Here is a 16,386-nt window from a genome sequence, read left to right as displayed (position 1 = left end):
CACAGGTATTTACTCTTATCTTTTCCTTCAAAACTTAATAAATATAAAATGTTTGTGATTTGATCAAAGAATTTGAGATTCGCAGAAACTGTGCTTGTGCCTTATGAACTGGTGGTGTTTCATTTTTACTGATGAACTAAACTAATGTTGGTGATTAACTGATTGTGAATTGAATCTGTGTTGCGGCTGCTGCCTGTGGTGTTTTTTTTTTTGTTTTTTTTGGGCTTTTGGGCTTTGTGACTTTGTGACTCTATGTTTGTGACTCTCTATATAGATAAGAGAGATAGAGAGAAAGAGTAGAGTTTGTAGTTGTAGAGACTAGTTTTTTCTTTGTTGACTAGTAGTTGGGCATAATAAGGACAAATGGAGTTGGGCAACTGACAAAAGGTAAAGTTAAAGGCAGTGGGATTCATTGGGTTAGTGGCCAATGGGATTCATTGGGTTAGTGGGTCAGTGTTAGAAAGAGGGAGATAACACAAAGACATAAATAAAGGCAGACCAAACACAAAGACATAAATAAAGGTAGAACAAAGACAAAAAAGAAAAAAACAAATCATATAATATAGAAAATTATCACACAAATTTAAGAAAATAATGGTGATTCTTATATGATTCTTATTTTATTTGTAGATCATGAAAAATCAACTACAATGCTTGATTTTTTCAAAAGAAAAGGTTCAACTTCAAATTCTTCCGAAGTCAACGTGGAATTGCCAACAACTAATGTTGCTATTCCAATTCTAGAAAATGTGGATGTTCCAATTCCGGAAAATGTCGATGTTCCAATCTCTTAAACACAATTTCAAAGAATTGACCTTGATTCTTTGGATTATGATCTCGGAACACGCAAACAAATATGAGAATATCATGTTAATCAACGTGATGAAATTCGACGGGCTTACATTAAAAAAGGTAAGCACCAACCTCCTCTAGAGACATTCAAAAAAAGTGGAAAGCGCAATAGTAGCTTTCAAGCTTCTTGGTTTAGAAATTATTCAAAATGGCTTGAATATTCTCCTACAACAGATGCAGCTTATTGTTTGCCTTGCTTTGTCTTTCATAATCCAAATGGGGTTGTGGGACAAAATGCATTCATTGTTGGTGGATTTAGATCTTGGAAAAAGGTTGGGGGCAAAGATTGTTATTTTCAATGTCATATAGGAAAAGATCCTAACTCAGCTCATAGAGTTGTCGAGCAAATGTGTAAGGATTTAATGAACCAATCGCAGCATTTGCAAAGGGTAGTTGATCATTTCACTACTGAACAAATTGCAAATAATCGGTTGCAACTAAAGGCCACAATTTTTATTGTCCGGTATCTTGCCTTTCAAGCTATAGCTTTTAGAGGTAATGATGAAAGTTTTAGTTCATTAAATCGAGGGAACTTTTTTGAATCATTGGGTATTGTGACTTTTTGGAATGAGAAGGTTGCTGAAATAATAGAAAAAGCTCCCAAAAATGCAACCTACACATCACTTAGGATTCAAAAGGAAATTCTACATGTTTACTCAGCCAAAGTGAAGAAGGCCATTCGGGAAGAAATTGGTGATGCAAAGTTTTGCATAATGGTTGATGAAGCTCGTGATGAGTCCATGAAAGAGCAAATGGCTGTGGTTTTTAGATATGTTGATGCAGAAGGCTTTATCAAAGAATATTTTTTTGGGCTTATTCATGTTACTAACACTGCGGCTTTGACTCTAAAGAAGGGGATATATTCTTTGTTATCTCAACATTGCTTAGATATACAAAATATTCGAGGGCAAGGATATGATGGAGCAAGCAACATGCGAGGTATCTGGAATGGATTACAAGATTTGATTTTGAATGATTGCCCATATGCTTACTACATCCATTGTTTTGCACATCGCTTACAATTGGCATTAGTAAAAGTATCAAAACAAGTTAATGCCATTAGTCATTTTTTTCTTGCATTGCTTTTTCTGATCAAAATTGTTAATGCTTCATGCAAGTACAATGAGCAATTGAAAGTTGCCAATGCTAATGAAATAGCACGTTTGATTGATCTTGAAGAGCTTGAGACTGGAAATGGACTTAATCAAATTGGCACTTTACAACGACCTGTAGAAACACGTTGGAGTTCACATTTTAGATCAGTTTCTAGCTTATTAAGGATGTTTACTTCAACTATTGAAGTTTTACAAAATATAATTGATGATGTAATTGATGGAGAACATCGAGCAGAAGCAAAGTCAGCTTATGAGGGTTTAACTTCATTTGAATTTGTCTTCATCTTGCATCTTGAGAAGGAAACTATGGAGATCATTGATAAACTTTGTCAAGCTTTGCAAAGCTAATCTCAAGACATTTTAAATGTCATGCATTTAGTTTCATCTACTAAAGCACTTATCCAAAAATTTAGAGATGATGGATGGGATGGCTTACTCACCATTGTGATATCATTTTGTGAGATGCATTGCATTGATGTCTTGGATATAAATGCTTGTTATGTTCCGAGGCGAGGTCGAGTTCGTAATCAGCAAGATAACGTTACAATTGAGCATCATTATCGAGTAAATATTTTTTATGCTACAATAAATTCTTAACTACAAAAACTAAATTATCGGTTTAATGAAGATGCAATGGAGTTACTTAGGCTTAGCTAAACTTTAGAACCTCGAGAGGCATTAAAATCTTTTCGAAGTAGTGATCTTTGTTTGTTGATAGAGAATTTCTATCCATAAGATTTCACAGGTTATGACAAACAAGTGTTGAAGAAGGAGCTTTATCATTTTGAGCATAATGTAGTCCAAGATTCAGAGTTCAAAGAATTGAAAAGTTTATTTGAGTTGTTTCAATGGTTAGTGAGAACTAGAAATTCAGAACACTACAAACTTGTTTATAGAATGGTGAGACTTGTGCTTACTCTTCCAGTTTCTACTGCTACTACAGAGCGAGTATTTTTAGCTATGAAAGTTGTCAAAACTAACCTTCAAAACAAAATGGAAAATGATTTTTTGACGAACTCTTTGATGTTATACATTGAAAAGGATATAGCTTCAACATTTAGTTTGAATTCAATCGTAGATGATTTTGAAGATTTGAAAGAGTGTCGAATTCCCTTTTCATAGATGATTATATAAAGAAATAATAGTGTTTCGTGTCTTTTGTTTTTGTTAGTAGATGATTGTATCTTAATATATTAAGAAACAATGATTTTTGGGTATTTGTCTTGGTTGATAGTTTATTAATACAATATGGATGCATATTTGAAATTTTTTTTTTCGCTTATCTCCTGTCCCCTCCAACTTAAAATCCTGCATCTGTCTCTGGTTGGATGGCATAGCACTACAGTGCAATCTCACATATGAGACCGCATTGTAGCGCTATGCCAAAAAAATTTGGCATTCAACACTAATAGCAATCTAGTTGCTGGAGCAATTTGGGCCCAAATGCCAAATGTATTTTACAATTTGGCATTTGAGAAGCCAAAATTCTGATGCTCGATGGTGATACTCCTATATTTCTTTCAAAGGTATTAAAAAAGATGTAATTCTTGACAAATGTGCATGCTTTCACTTCATCCCTGACATGAAAGTTTCTGGGCAATATCAGCTTTTCTGTCTACATATAACATGCGCATGTTTGAACTTTTAAGCCTTTTCACATCCTCTCTCTCTCTCTCTCTCTCTCTCTTCCTGTCTTAAAAATACATACCAGTGCAGTTATAAAATCTGCACATATCTAATTTAATAGGGGATGCAAATGTTGGACCTTTTTCTGTGTATTTGCAGGCTTTATATAGGCATTGTACATATGGTGTGTGACATCATAATGTATTTGTCTTTACAGCATTTGATTTACCTTTAGAACTCAGAATAATCCGTCAGTGTTAAATTTTCCAGCCCGGAAAAAGAATATAAAACTTAAAAAGAATAAACAAGAAAAAGGAATAAGAAACTTGAGCATTCCTTGGAAAGTGGAAATGATCCTAATCATGAATAAACTAAAATTTTAGAACCACACGCTTGTGAGGTCCTGAAATGAAATGAAAACAAATAGTAGAAGGAACTTTCTGAAGCTCCCAATAATCTGTAAAATGAATTTGATTTTCTGGAAAGTAAGATCAAATGTTTCTGTAAGTGAATTTGAAATGGAACTAACAACAATGTGGCATAAACACATTCAAATGGATGTGTTTCTAAGCTAACAATTTGGCCATAAAAAGTTAAGAGAATGATATATTTATAATAAAAAGTGAACAAAATGGCATATGCTTCTTGAAGAGATTGTGCTAGCTTGTAGCCATTTTTTTTTTTTATTATCAATTGGGCCATCATCTCACATAATCATATTGGTATGATGCAATTCTCACTTTTGATATGCACATTGTAGGGACTAGTTTTTGGCTCCTAAACCCAAATGATGAATGGGTTAAGGCTTAAAGAGCCCCACACAATGAATTTATAGAGAGTGGGCCTATAAGCTAGGCCTCAATGAATCAGGTAATGTGCACAATGGGTCAGGGATATTAAGACAGTAAAGAAAGACAAGTTTAAAACAAGGAAATCCTTCCTCAACAAAGTTCGAGAAGAATGATTCTTGCATTTAGTTCTTTTGGACCTAGATACAATTTTAGCTCTTGCTGCTACAATGTGTTCTCTATAGATTTCTCCAATCCCTTTTCCTTGGAGGGTGTCTTACATTATATACCTCATTTTAGATGATCTTGGCCCTTCATTTTTTGATCGTCTAAGCCACTACTTGAATGCTTGTCCCATCAGACACCTTCCCAAGCCCCTTGTGAGTTGGGGTAGCTAAAACAGCACTGTTCAGAGGTTTTCTCCACATAAATGCTATCAGGAGGTTTGGTGGGATGCATTAAATGTGGTGGTAGCCACCATCCTTTTAGTCATGTTAGGGCTAGCCCCCTCCTTGAAGCCTTTTCTCTACAGTATGATCTCTTCTGGTAACGTGCCACTAATATGGCCTAACTGTCCGAGCATGTGACCTCCTCAACATGATAATAGCCTCCTTAGCCATGGGTATGACACATGGCTCAAATACCTTATTTAAATTCTTGTACCCCACAATAGCCCCTAAAAACTGCAGATTTTCTTCTCTTATCCGAGAAGAAAAATGGGGTTTTGACCTTGGATAATTAATTCCACACATTTCTTTGACTTCCACACGTGAAAGTGTCACTTCGCGTGTCCTGCAATCGTTTTGACGCTTTGGAGTTCGCAACGTCTCATTAAATGCTCTAGACGGCACTTTGTTCCCTACATCCTACAGTGAGATGGAGATCCTACGACTGGTGTTTCTCCTCAAATTTTGGGTAGAATAACTCCCACCGAATTCTGCCCCCTATATAAGGCGCCTGGGGGTTCATTTTTTCTTACTTTACAAATCTTCGAACTCCCAAGACTTCCCAAACTCTCAAGCTTTCAAGACTTCCAAAATCTTCAAACCTTCGAGAAGCCCCTGAAGTAACCCTCGTCCTTATTTTTGTAAGTTTTCACATTCCTAGGCTCTTTTATTCTTGGCCAGTCTTTGCCAGTCTCCTCAGCTTTCTACTTTTTACTCCTTTTTCGAAAACATTTCCTTCACTTCCCTTTAGTTTGCTTAGATGGGTAGATTCGCTTACCTCATACATTCTCTCACTGGTATGGAGGGATTTAGGGCTAAGTACCACATTCCCTAGGGAGTTTCCCTACAGTACTGTGCTCCAGGTCAATGGCTTACCCACAGAAGGGAAGGAGAGGTTGTCATTCCCATGATTACCTTCATAGAAGGGGGAATAACACTTCCTATGGGTAGAGTAACTAGAGACTATTTGATTGCCTATAGGCTATGCCCCCACCAATGCGCGCCTAACCTGTTTAGGGTCTTGGGTAGTGTGGACGCTCTCAACGAGCAAATGGGGCTAAAGCTCACCTAGCACGTCGTCGTTTGGATGTACGAATGCCACCTGCTCGCGGACTAAGGGTATTACCTTAAGTCTAAATCCTCTGTTGTCAGGCTTGTCTCGTGCCTCCCCAAATCTAACAAGGGCATGAAGGATGACTTTCTGATAGTCTTAGGTGAATGGCATGACGGTCTTCATTGCCCAGTCCGGGAGAGAGAGCCAGGTAGGGTATCCTAGGTTTAGGTTTTTTTATTTTTTATTTTATTTTTTTAATTTTAACATAGGCATTAGCTCTGTAGTTTTGCTGCTTTCTCCTTTCCATTAGCACTTTGTTTATTTCTAATGGATAGCTTCATTATTCTAATTGTGGTTTTGCTTCTCGGATGTTTTTGCAGATAAAAGACATGTAGCTCCCAACCTCAACCTCGTCAACGTCTCAGACCTTAACAAGGTGCTGAGATTCGAAGTGTTCGTGAATGAAGACAGGCAATTGAGAGCTGTCCACCCCATCCTTGACTTCGAGCCCTTGTCGGACAAGTTTCAGGACGTGGGCCACGCGATAAGAGTATGTGATCCTCGGCTAGCTCGGATAGATGTCTTGGTGCCTAGTTTTCTAGCTCGAGAAGATATCGTGCCAGTTGAGTTGCCCCCCCTTGCTCTCCCCGCGAAGCTGCAGTCTTACAAAAAGAGACAACTTCATCGCAACTGTCACTCAAGGCGAAGATAGACCAATTTTGTCTTGAGGAAGAAGGAGAGGAGCAAGAGGAGCTTGTAATTCAGGTCTCAGACTTAGAGGGCGAGCTTGACAGGTCTTCCGTCATTCATTCCCCCAAGTTCATAGTTGCCCGAGTGGACAACAGTTCAGAGGAGTAGGAAGAAATGCTTGAAGGAGCTTCTTATGAATAGGGCTAAGGGGCCAGCGTAGAAGGACACCTCAGGATCCCAACCTCTTCTTGCTCTTTCCCCTTTCCTCCTTTTGCAGTTAACTTGCTCCTCATGCCCAACCTAAAAAAGAAAAGGAAGGAGAAGGAGGTAGCTAAGGAGGGGGAGGTGGTCCACTAAAAGGAGCCGAAGTAGCAAAAGACGGCCAAGAGCTAAGGGTGGGCCTCCTCGGTCGAGAGTAAGGAAGACCAGCACATGGTCGAGGTGCGCCACCAAAACCTCGCATAGGACCCTCAGCTGGAAATGGACGGGCCAGCCATTCCATGGAACTCCACCATCAGGGAGTTCTAGAAAGGGCACGCCTACTATCTGGCCGATGCCCTAGAGCAACATCTCCTCCTACTGAAGGATATGGCTGCTTTGAAGAACATGAGGTAGCCAGACCTCTTTCTGTCCTTGAAGAGGGATCTAGCCTTGGTAAGTTCCTCGGCATGCCTTATTGACATCACGTTAGGTTATCTTTCCTTTGTTTTAATTTTTTTTTTTTTTTTTTAAATTTAACGTGCTTGTCTCTCGTTTCTATGCAGGCCATCTAAGAGGAGTTCATAGCTGAGGAATGGGTGAAGGACGCCCGAAATGAGGCTAAGGTCGAGGCCAACCTTCCCACCGAGACCAACAAGGCCCTGGGCACTGCTGAGCAAAAAAACAAGGAGCTCATAACGAAGCTGACAACTGAGGAGAGGAGCGAAAGAGCGTTGAGGACGGCCTAAAGAATGCCCAGGACCAAGTTGAAGAGCAGTGCAAAAGGCTTCACTATGCTGAAATAGAGCTGGCCACGACCAGACAGTAGATCCTAGAGCTGAAGGCAGATTTAGAGAAGGCCAAGGAGCCTGCTCGAATGGCCAAGGAAGCTGCAGAGGCTTCAGAGCAAGCATCCTATGATGGTGGGGTACAGGAAACTGAGGTTTGTTTGGCGGAGGAGCTAGTGAAGGTCTGTAGGGATTACTGCTAGAAAGTGTGGGCAAAGGTGCTTAACTGGGCAGGTGTCCCTACTGCTTTCAAGTGGAGGAAGGCTAAGAACATTTATTACCTTGTAGACATCTGGGAAGTTCCAGCTGCACTCCCTCTTCCCACTACCCTTGCACCAACCTCCTCTAAGCAACCTCTGTCACCCAGACCTCTCTTCCTCCTGTTGAGGTCTCTAAAGAGCCTGGCAAGGTTAGTGACCAAGGCTAGGGGGCTGAGGTGGCTAAAGGAAAATGGGCTGGCTAGGGTGGTTCTCGGCCAGAGGACAAGGACAAGGGCAAGGAGGTCAAGGCCCTACCAAAGGCCAAGGGTCCAAAAGCTACCCTTAAGCTCAAGGATGCCACTTCCAAGGCCAAGGATGCTATTCCCAAGGCAAAGGAGGTTGATCCTCAATCTGAGGAAGCTGATCCCATGGCCCCCAATCCTTTTGTCTCCTAGCTGGGCAGCAAAGATGACCCTCCTCCCGCTAAGGCATAGCTTTAGGATTTTTTCCTTTTACTTATTGTTATTTTTCCTTTTTCTTTGTATGTAATTTTCCTTTGTTATGGCAGTTTGCCCTTGTTCATAATGTACTTCTCTTTTGCTTAATGAAAAGATGTCAACTTTTGCTTTATAAGTCTTTATCTTTCTTGTAATACTTATCTCTGGTTGGCTGTAGTCATTGCGTCGCCCTTTGTTGAGGCTTTTAGATTGATGGTGCTTCCAAGGGTGAACACCCACACTTTAACAAAAGCGAGTAGTAATAAATTGTTGTTAGCTTAAATAAATTAAACCTATGTAAATGGTGAGAAAAGATGACTATGTGCTGGTATTGAAAACTGTGTAATCAACAGGGAGGTTTAAGTTTTTAGAGATAAACTAACACTTAGTAGGAAAAGGGATAAACAAGTGTTAATTTATCAAAGGTGTGTGATCCGAGGAACCAAACATAGCCCAGGTTTTGCTCAACACTTAAACAAATAATGGAGAGTGTTAATTTACCCAAGACTTGTGGTCTGAGGAACCATGCATAAACCAAAGTTTTGTTTAACACTTAAGCAAATAACCACGAATATTAATTTACCTAAGGTATGCGGTTTGAGAAGCCAGGCATAACCAAGGTCTTGTTTAATATTCAAACAAGTAATAGAGAGTGTTAATTTACTCAAGACATGTGGTCTGAGGAGCCAAGTATAACCAAGGTTCTGTTTAACACTTAAGCAAATAACCAAGAATATTAATTTACCCAAAGTATGTGGTCTAAGGAGCCAAGCATAACTAAGGTTCTGTTTAATATTCAAACAAGTAATAGAGAGTGTTAATTTACCTAAGACATGTGGTTTGAGGAGCCAAGCATAACCAATGTTCTGTTTAACACTTAAGCAAATAATGGAGAGTGTTAATTTACCCAAGACATGTGATCTAAGAAGCCAGACATTACCAAGGTTCTGTTTAACACTTATGCAAATAACTAAGAATATTAATTTACCCAAGGTATATGGTCTGAGGAGCCAGGCATAACCAAGGTTTTAATTAATATTCAAACAAGTAATAGAGAGTGTTAATTTACCCAAGGCATGTGGTTTGAGGAGTCAAGCATAACTAAGGTTTTGTTTAACACTTAAGCAAATAATGGAGAGTGTTAATTTACCCAAGGCATGTGATCTGAAGAGTCAGGCATAACCAAGGTTCTATTTAACACTTAAGCAAATAACCAAGAATATTAATTTACTCAAGGCATGTGGTCCGAGGAGCCAGACATAACCGAGGTTCTGTTTAATATTCAAACAAGTAATAGAAAGTGTTAATTTACCCAAGGCATGTGGTCTGAAGAGCCAAGCATAACCAAAGTTCTGTTTAACACTAAAACAAACAATAGAGAGTGTTAATTTACCTAAGGCATGAGGTTCGAGGAGTCAGGCATAACTAAGGTTCTGTTTAACACTTAAGCAAATAACCAAGAATATTAATTTACCCAAGATATGTGATTCGAGAAGTTAGGCATAACCAATGTTCTATTTAATATTCAAACAAGTAATTAACACAACACATAATGTCAAAAATTAAAACATGGCAGAGCTGCCTTTCATTAATAATAGTACATTCGCAGGTTATTTACATTCCAAGGTAGCGGTACAACTTTTTCGTCTAGATCTTCTAGGAAGTATGCTCCTACGCCTGCTATCGAGGTGATATGGTATGACCCTTCCCAATTGTGCCCTAACTTCCCCTATGCTGGGTTTTTTGTTGTACCTACAACCTTTCTTAATACCAATTCCCCAGGGGCCAATGGTCTTAACTTTATATTTGAATCATACTCCTATTTAAGCCTTTGCTAATAGTATGCTAATTGAACCATGACATTTTCTCTTCGCTTCTTGATTAGATCTAGGCTATTTTCTAATAGATGGTAGTTGTTGTCTGGAGCAAACAAGCTAGTCCTTAGCGTTGGAAATTCGGTCTCCAAAGGAATCATAGCCTCAACCCTGTAAGACATTGAAAAGGGGGTCTCCCCTGTCGAACTACGAGGGGTAGTCTGATATGTCTAGAGAACATGTGGAAACTCGTCCACCCATTTGTCCTTTGCATCATCTAACCTCTTCTTAAGTCCATTCATTATAACTTTATTGACAGCCTCGGCCTGCTTATTCCCTTGGGGGTAAGCTGAAGTGGAATACTTATTTGTGATACCTAATTCATAACAGTACCTTTTGAAAGCCTTGTTATCAAATTGAAGTCTGTTGTTTGAGATAAGGGTATGAGGGATCCCAAATTGAGTGACAATGTTCTTCCATATAAACCTTTTGGCATCCATATCCCTAATGTTTTCCAGTGGCTTAGCTTCAACCCATTTGATAAAGTAACCAGTGCCAACCAAAAGCCATCTCTTGTTTCCTGTTGCTTTGGAGAAGGGCCCCACAATGTCCAAGCTTCACTGAGCAAAAGGCCATGGGCTAAACAAAGGATTAAGAACACCTTATGGCTGATGAATGTTTGGAGCAAACCTCTTACATTGGTCACACTTCTTCACGTACTCTTGCACTTCTCTTTGCATATTAGGCCACTAATATCCTTGAGTAAGGGCCTGGTGAGACAAGGATCTGCCTCCTGTATGGCTCCCAAAAATCCCTTCATGCAACTCTTCTAGGAGTAGCTTTACTGCTTCGGGATGGATGCACAACAAATATGGTCCTGAAAAAGAGCTCTTGTACAGCTTTTGGTCTTCGGACAGCCAAAATTGAAGAGCCTTTCTTTGCACTTTGTCAGCCTCCCCCTTCTCTTTGGGCAAGATGTCATCCCTAAGGAATAAGACAATAGGATCCATCCAACTAGGTCCCACCCTAAGTCGACGAATCTGGACCTTCTCCCTTTCCATCCTGGTAGGGTTGCATAGATCCTCTACCAGGATGACTCGAGGTAGACTCTGTGCTGAGGAGGTTGCAAGGGTGGCAAGGGAATTAGCATACGTATTTCTACTTCTAGGGATTTGGTGTAAGGAAAAAAAGTCAAATGTTGATTGCAAGTGCCTAACCTGGTTCAGGTACTCCTGCATTCTCACATCCTTAGCTTCCAGTTCTCTCTTTACTTGGCTTGCAACCAACCTTGAATATGAAAACATCTCCACTGCTCTTTCTCCTATTTTCTGAACCATAGCCATTCCTATCAGCAAAGCCTCATACTCAGCCTCATTATTCATGGCCGAGAAGCCCAACTTTAAGGATTTCTCAATGATGATCCTTTCAGGAGATACTACAACCAGCTCCACTCTTGATCTCCTTTGGTTTACTGCACCATCAACATACACCTTCCAAGATAGAGGCTCCTGCAAGGAGACTATCCCAACTGATTTTTCATCCATGCTTGTCCTTTCACCATTTTTTTCAAACGAAGGCTCAACAAACTCAGCCACTAAATTAGCGAGGACCTGGCCTTTTATAGAGGTACGAGGCATGTATTTAATATCGAAGGCTCCTAAGATCGTTGCCCATTTTGCAACCCTTCCTGTGTAATCAGCTTTTTGATGCAATGATCGGAGAGGTAGTTGGGTTAGAATCACAACAGTATAAGCCTGGAAGTAATGTGGGACAACGTTGTATGCATTATTGCCAAGATGGCCCTCTCTAGTGGTAAGTAGCAAAACTCTGCTTCATGTAATGATTTGCTCACATAATATATTAGTCTCTGCACCCCATTATCATCTCGCACCAGTACCAGATTCACCACATGTCAGGCTACAGCAATGTAAGCGAACAAAACCTCATCCTCCTTAGGTTTGGACATAATAGGTGGCCGAGAAAGATATTCCTTCAGCTGCTGGAAGGCCGAGGAACACTCCTCCATCCATTCAAATCCCTTCCACTTATGCAACAACTGAAAAAAGGGCCTATACCTGTTTGCTGACCGAGAAATGAATCGATTCAAAGCAATAGTCATTCCTGTCAACTTCTGGACCTCTTTGGGATTCCAAGGAGGTTGCAGGTCATTGATTGCTCTAATTTGATCTGGGTCGACTTCATTTCCACGGTAGGTAACTATATAACCTAGAAACTTGCTAGAGCCTACCCCAAAAGAACACTTAGCAGCATTGAGGCGTAGTTTGTGTCTCCTCAGTATCTTGAAAATATCTCCGAGATCATTTATGTACTTGAACTCCACCTTACTCTTTACCACCACATCGTTTATGTAGACCTCAATATTTTTGCCAGTTGTGGTTTGAATATCCTAGTCATCATTCTTTGATAGGTAGACCTCACATTCTTTAGTCCAAAGGACGTCACTTTATAATGATAATTCCCTGTGGGCGTAACGAAAGAAATCTTCTCTTGATCACCCAGAGCCAATGGTATTTGGTGATATCCCTAGAAAGCATCCAAGAAGCTCATTTGGGGATATGGCTCGCGGTTACATCCACTAGCTGATCTATTCGAGGCAAAGGGAAAGGATCCTTTGGGTAAGCCTTATTTAAATCCGTGAAATCTACACACATACGCCATTTCTCACTTTTCTTCTTTACCACCATTGTGTTGGCTAACCACTTAGGGTAAAACACCTCATTTATGGCCCCAGCCCGCTTAAGTTTGAGCACTTCTTCATTGACAGTGTCAGAATGTTCTTTGGATAAGTGCCAAGGTGGTTGCTTTTTGGGGACAACAAATGGATTGACATTTAAATGGTGATAAATGAAGTCTAGATCCACCCTGGGGGCCTCGTAAGCGCTCCATGCAAATACATCAATATTTTTTCTGAGAAAATCTATCAGTTCTTTCTTCTCCCGAGGAGGCAGTTGAACTCCGACTTGGAAGAATTTTTCCTCATTGTTGCTAATAACAACTGAACGGTTTTAGACCCCTTAAACACACAGATTGCGTAGCCTAGATTAATTAGCCAAGTTGTTACTTAGTCAAATTAAGCAATTCTAGGTTAAAACAATCCAAACAATCATATCAAGATATAAAGCAGCGGAAAATAAATAACACAAGATATGATCACCCAGGAAACCACACGGTAAAAACCTGGGGAGGATTTGACCCACCGATCCTCAAGGCTAACCTGAATTCACTATGAAAGAATTGAAGTTCGTACAAAAGGACTACAAGCTCCCCGTTCGACTTCCTAATGCTACCTACATCTTTTTTCCCTTACTTTCTTAGGGAGTTGTTTGCTCTAAGAAAAGGATATCTCTTTGTAGCATCCAAGTTGTATTGATAATCTTCTTTTATGTGCAGGGCTTCTGCTGTATTTGTTGGTGTTTATGAACCTACAAAGCAGAAATTGTTAAAGTTGTTTCCTGAAAATCTTAGCGCTGCAGCTCATTTGGTAAGAGCTTCTTTAATTTCCTATTATCATGAATATATTGGTTTGGCTTGGGCACATGACCAATGAGCATCTTCTCAACTTATTATTTACCATGACCTCTCCTAGACCTAGAAAGCACCGACACGGCTCCAGAGGAGCCGCACCCGCGTCGGACTCGGCGGGACGCGGCGACGCGGGAGGAACGCCGCAGACCGCGCGTCCATGCCGTGTCGGGCCGCGTCCTGCCACGTGGAGCGCCGGACTCGCGCCGACTCGGCTTCGACAAGCGCCGATTCGTGCCGAACCAAATCGTCTTCTTCCTCTCTTTTTTTCGCGAGCCCAGCAAGAACAAAAAAAAAAAAGAAAAAAAATGTATGAACTGGGAAGGGGAGTGACGGAAGAAACGAAGCAGAGGAAGACGAAAGAAGAAAAAAAAATGTAGAAAGGAAGAAACGAAGCTGAGGAGAAGAACGAAGAAGACAAAGAGATGTTTTTTAAAAGGTGTGGACGTGTGGTGTAGATTAGGCTTTGGAAAATGGAAGCCTTGGGAAATAAAATAAAAAATAAAAAAAAAGGTAAAATTGATATTCTGAGGAGACCAAACTTAACGTGTTGTTGACTTGTTGGCACTGAGTGGCAGGTGAGGGAGAGAATAAAGATAAAAATATTAATTTTGTGGGTTTTATTTAATTTATGTATATTATATTTGAGTTATTATTTATTATTGCTCTTAAATTTAGTATATGTATATATAGTGTGAAAAAGTATACTTAGTAATATATTAAAAATATAAATAAAAATAATTTTAATAATTTTTTAATCGCCGAGTCCCGCCGCACCCGCACCCACCTTTTTCAAAAATTGCCGAGTCTCGCACCCGCACCCGCACCCGCACCCGAGTCTCAAAACGCACCCGTGCTTCCTAGTCCTAGACCCTGCAAATGTGGGAGCTTTGTGCAGTGGATATGACCTTTTAAGACTTGTCGCAACACAATGATTGTTACTTATGAAGGTGTTAGTATATTATGTTAGTTGAAGCCCCAAACACATTTTTGTTAAACAACCTCTAACTTTCTAACACTTTCACGATGGGACCAGAGCCTGTTCTAGTTAATGATCTAAAATAACTGTTTCATTAGCCTGTAGAAAATCGAGATACATGCCCTGTCTTTAGTAAACTTCCTGAATTTGTTTGTTGCTTGATACTATAGCTGATAGTTTGACCGTGTAAACTGCTCTGGTTGTTGAACTTTGTGTAGACTGCAGGGGCTGTAGGAGGCATGGCTGCTTCTCTCATTCGTGTTCCAACAGAGGTAGGTAACTTTTTACATCCATTTCAATATATTTAAATGCTTTACGAACCCCCTTTTTTACCCTTTCAACTCCTCAGGTTATTAAGCAAAGGATGCAGACTGGGCAATTTACTTCAGCTCCTGATGCTGTCCGCCTTATTGTCTCTAAGGAGGGCTTCAAAGGACTGTATGCAGTGTGTATCCTACCCCCACCCCCACCCCCTACCACCTCCATTTCCTTTTTTGAAATTTCTTTTGACACTATTCAAGTACCCCTGCCTATAATATTATGGAAGAATTTCTTATTCTTGGTTAAGGATCTAAAGGGTTCTTTCTAAGAGAGAATACACCTGTATTGTTGAGTGACTTCTCATGTGTTAAATGTGGCATTAATATGTGACCTGCATGCCCTCTCTCCTTTTAATTTTGCAACTTTTTGTTGTTGTTTTGTTTGCATACGTGACATTCATTGTTGAGATTGCAGGGCTATGGATCTTTCTTACTACGAGATTTGCCATTTGATGCTCTTCAATTTTGCATCTATGAACAACTTCGGATAGGTTATAAGGCAGCGGTAAGATCTTCACCATGTAGCATTTACTGTTAACACATTTTGGAAGAATTTGTTTTCGCTTTATGTTTTTCATTCCCTCTCTGAGCGTCAGTGTTACATGAAATACTGAATATGTGTGATGCTTCTATTCCAATGCCATTGTAATTTCTCTGATTGCAAGATGCTGTGTTACTTTTAACGCCCCTCTGTAGACGTTTTGTCTCTGTAGCATGAAATCTAGTGTTTGGAGTCCCTTTCACAATAACCTTTGAGTTTTACCTGCAGTAGAAAGTATATTAAGGTTTAGCTGTGTCGAGTTTAGAAGTTTTTATTTATTTTATTTTTAAAAAAATTCATAGGGAAGAAATGATGTGCAGGTACAGCTATATACTTATCCGGTTATCCGGGAAAAAATAATGTATAGCGATATACCCAAAAAGTTTCCCAAAACTGATTTTTAATTGTCTATCTATGAAATCATACATATTTGATGGTCTACTACCACCAAAAGACATCCAATAGCAAAGGGACCCAACAAATTGGGATTTAAACCTCTCTGTAGTTAGATCCTGACTCCTGACTGTCAAAGGTCCTCCTGTTCCTCTCTGTCGGAGTTCTCTTGAACTTGAACTTGGTTGACTCAAGTTAAGTTGGGATTAGCTAAAGTAGTTAAAGAAGGCATAGGGAGCCCTTTTACTTGTGCGGGGTTATGTAAGATGATTTATTCTGTACCAAATAAATGAATTATCTCAAATTAAACTAAGCTTAGCTTACTACAAATTGGCAAGGATTTTGCCATTCAAACATTTTTTTTCAAACCAAAAGGATTGTGCATATTTCTCAACATTGTCTATAAATATGTACTATCAGGACCTACCTCTGCTATTTGATGCAAAAATTTAAGGTACAGCCCATTTCCAAAAAGCTAAAAAATAAGTTGTATCATTTCTCTCTCACTCTCTCTCTCTCTCTCTCTCTCTCACACACACACA

General features: G+C 39.7%; 2 protein-coding genes across 2 annotated transcripts; both read left to right on the top strand.

Moving 5' to 3' along the window:
* Positions 1-1,199: 1,199 nt before the first annotated feature.
* On the top strand, positions 1,200-2,315 carry LOC112031918 (uncharacterized). The gene has a single exon (XM_024064623.1). It carries the CDS (start codon positions 1,200-1,202, stop codon positions 2,313-2,315), a length of 1,116 nt encoding a protein of 371 aa, XP_023920391.1.
* Positions 2,316-13,441: 11,126 nt separating this feature from the next.
* Positions 13,442-16,373, top strand: LOC136070078 (S-adenosylmethionine carrier 1, chloroplastic/mitochondrial-like). Its single transcript, XM_065779444.1, has 4 exons — positions 13,442-13,570; positions 14,809-14,862; positions 14,940-15,035; positions 15,326-16,373. Exons 1-4 carry the CDS (start codon positions 13,472-13,474, stop codon positions 15,446-15,448), a joined length of 372 nt encoding a protein of 123 aa, XP_065635516.1. The 5' UTR covers positions 13,442-13,471; the 3' UTR covers positions 15,449-16,373.
* Positions 16,374-16,386: the final 13 nt, after the last annotated feature.

This window comes from Quercus suber, unplaced genomic scaffold (genome assembly GCF_002906115.3).
Source record: "Quercus suber isolate HL8 unplaced genomic scaffold, Cork oak 2.0 scaffold_208, whole genome shotgun sequence".
NCBI classification, from domain to species: Eukaryota; Viridiplantae; Streptophyta; class Magnoliopsida; order Fagales; family Fagaceae; genus Quercus; species Quercus suber.
This window is presented reverse-complemented; position numbering and strand designations above follow the sequence as displayed.

What these genes read in the sequence shown, in the direction of transcription:
- LOC112031918 (XM_024064623.1), top strand. Translation starts at nt 1,200, where the DNA reads ATGTGTAAGGATTTAATGAACCAATCGCAGCATTTGCAAAGGGTAGTT.
- LOC136070078 (XM_065779444.1), top strand. Translation starts at nt 13,472, where the DNA reads ATGTGCAGGGCTTCTGCTGTATTTGTTGGTGTTTATGAACCTACAAAG. An exon ending in TTAGCGCTGCAGCTCATTTG is followed by an intron (nt 13,571 to 14,808) that starts GTAAGAGCTTCT and finishes AACTTTGTGTAG; the next exon opens with ACTGCAGGGGCTGTAGGAGG. An exon ending in TCATTCGTGTTCCAACAGAG is followed by an intron (nt 14,863 to 14,939) that starts GTAGGTAACTTT and finishes TCAACTCCTCAG; the next exon opens with GTTATTAAGCAAAGGATGCA.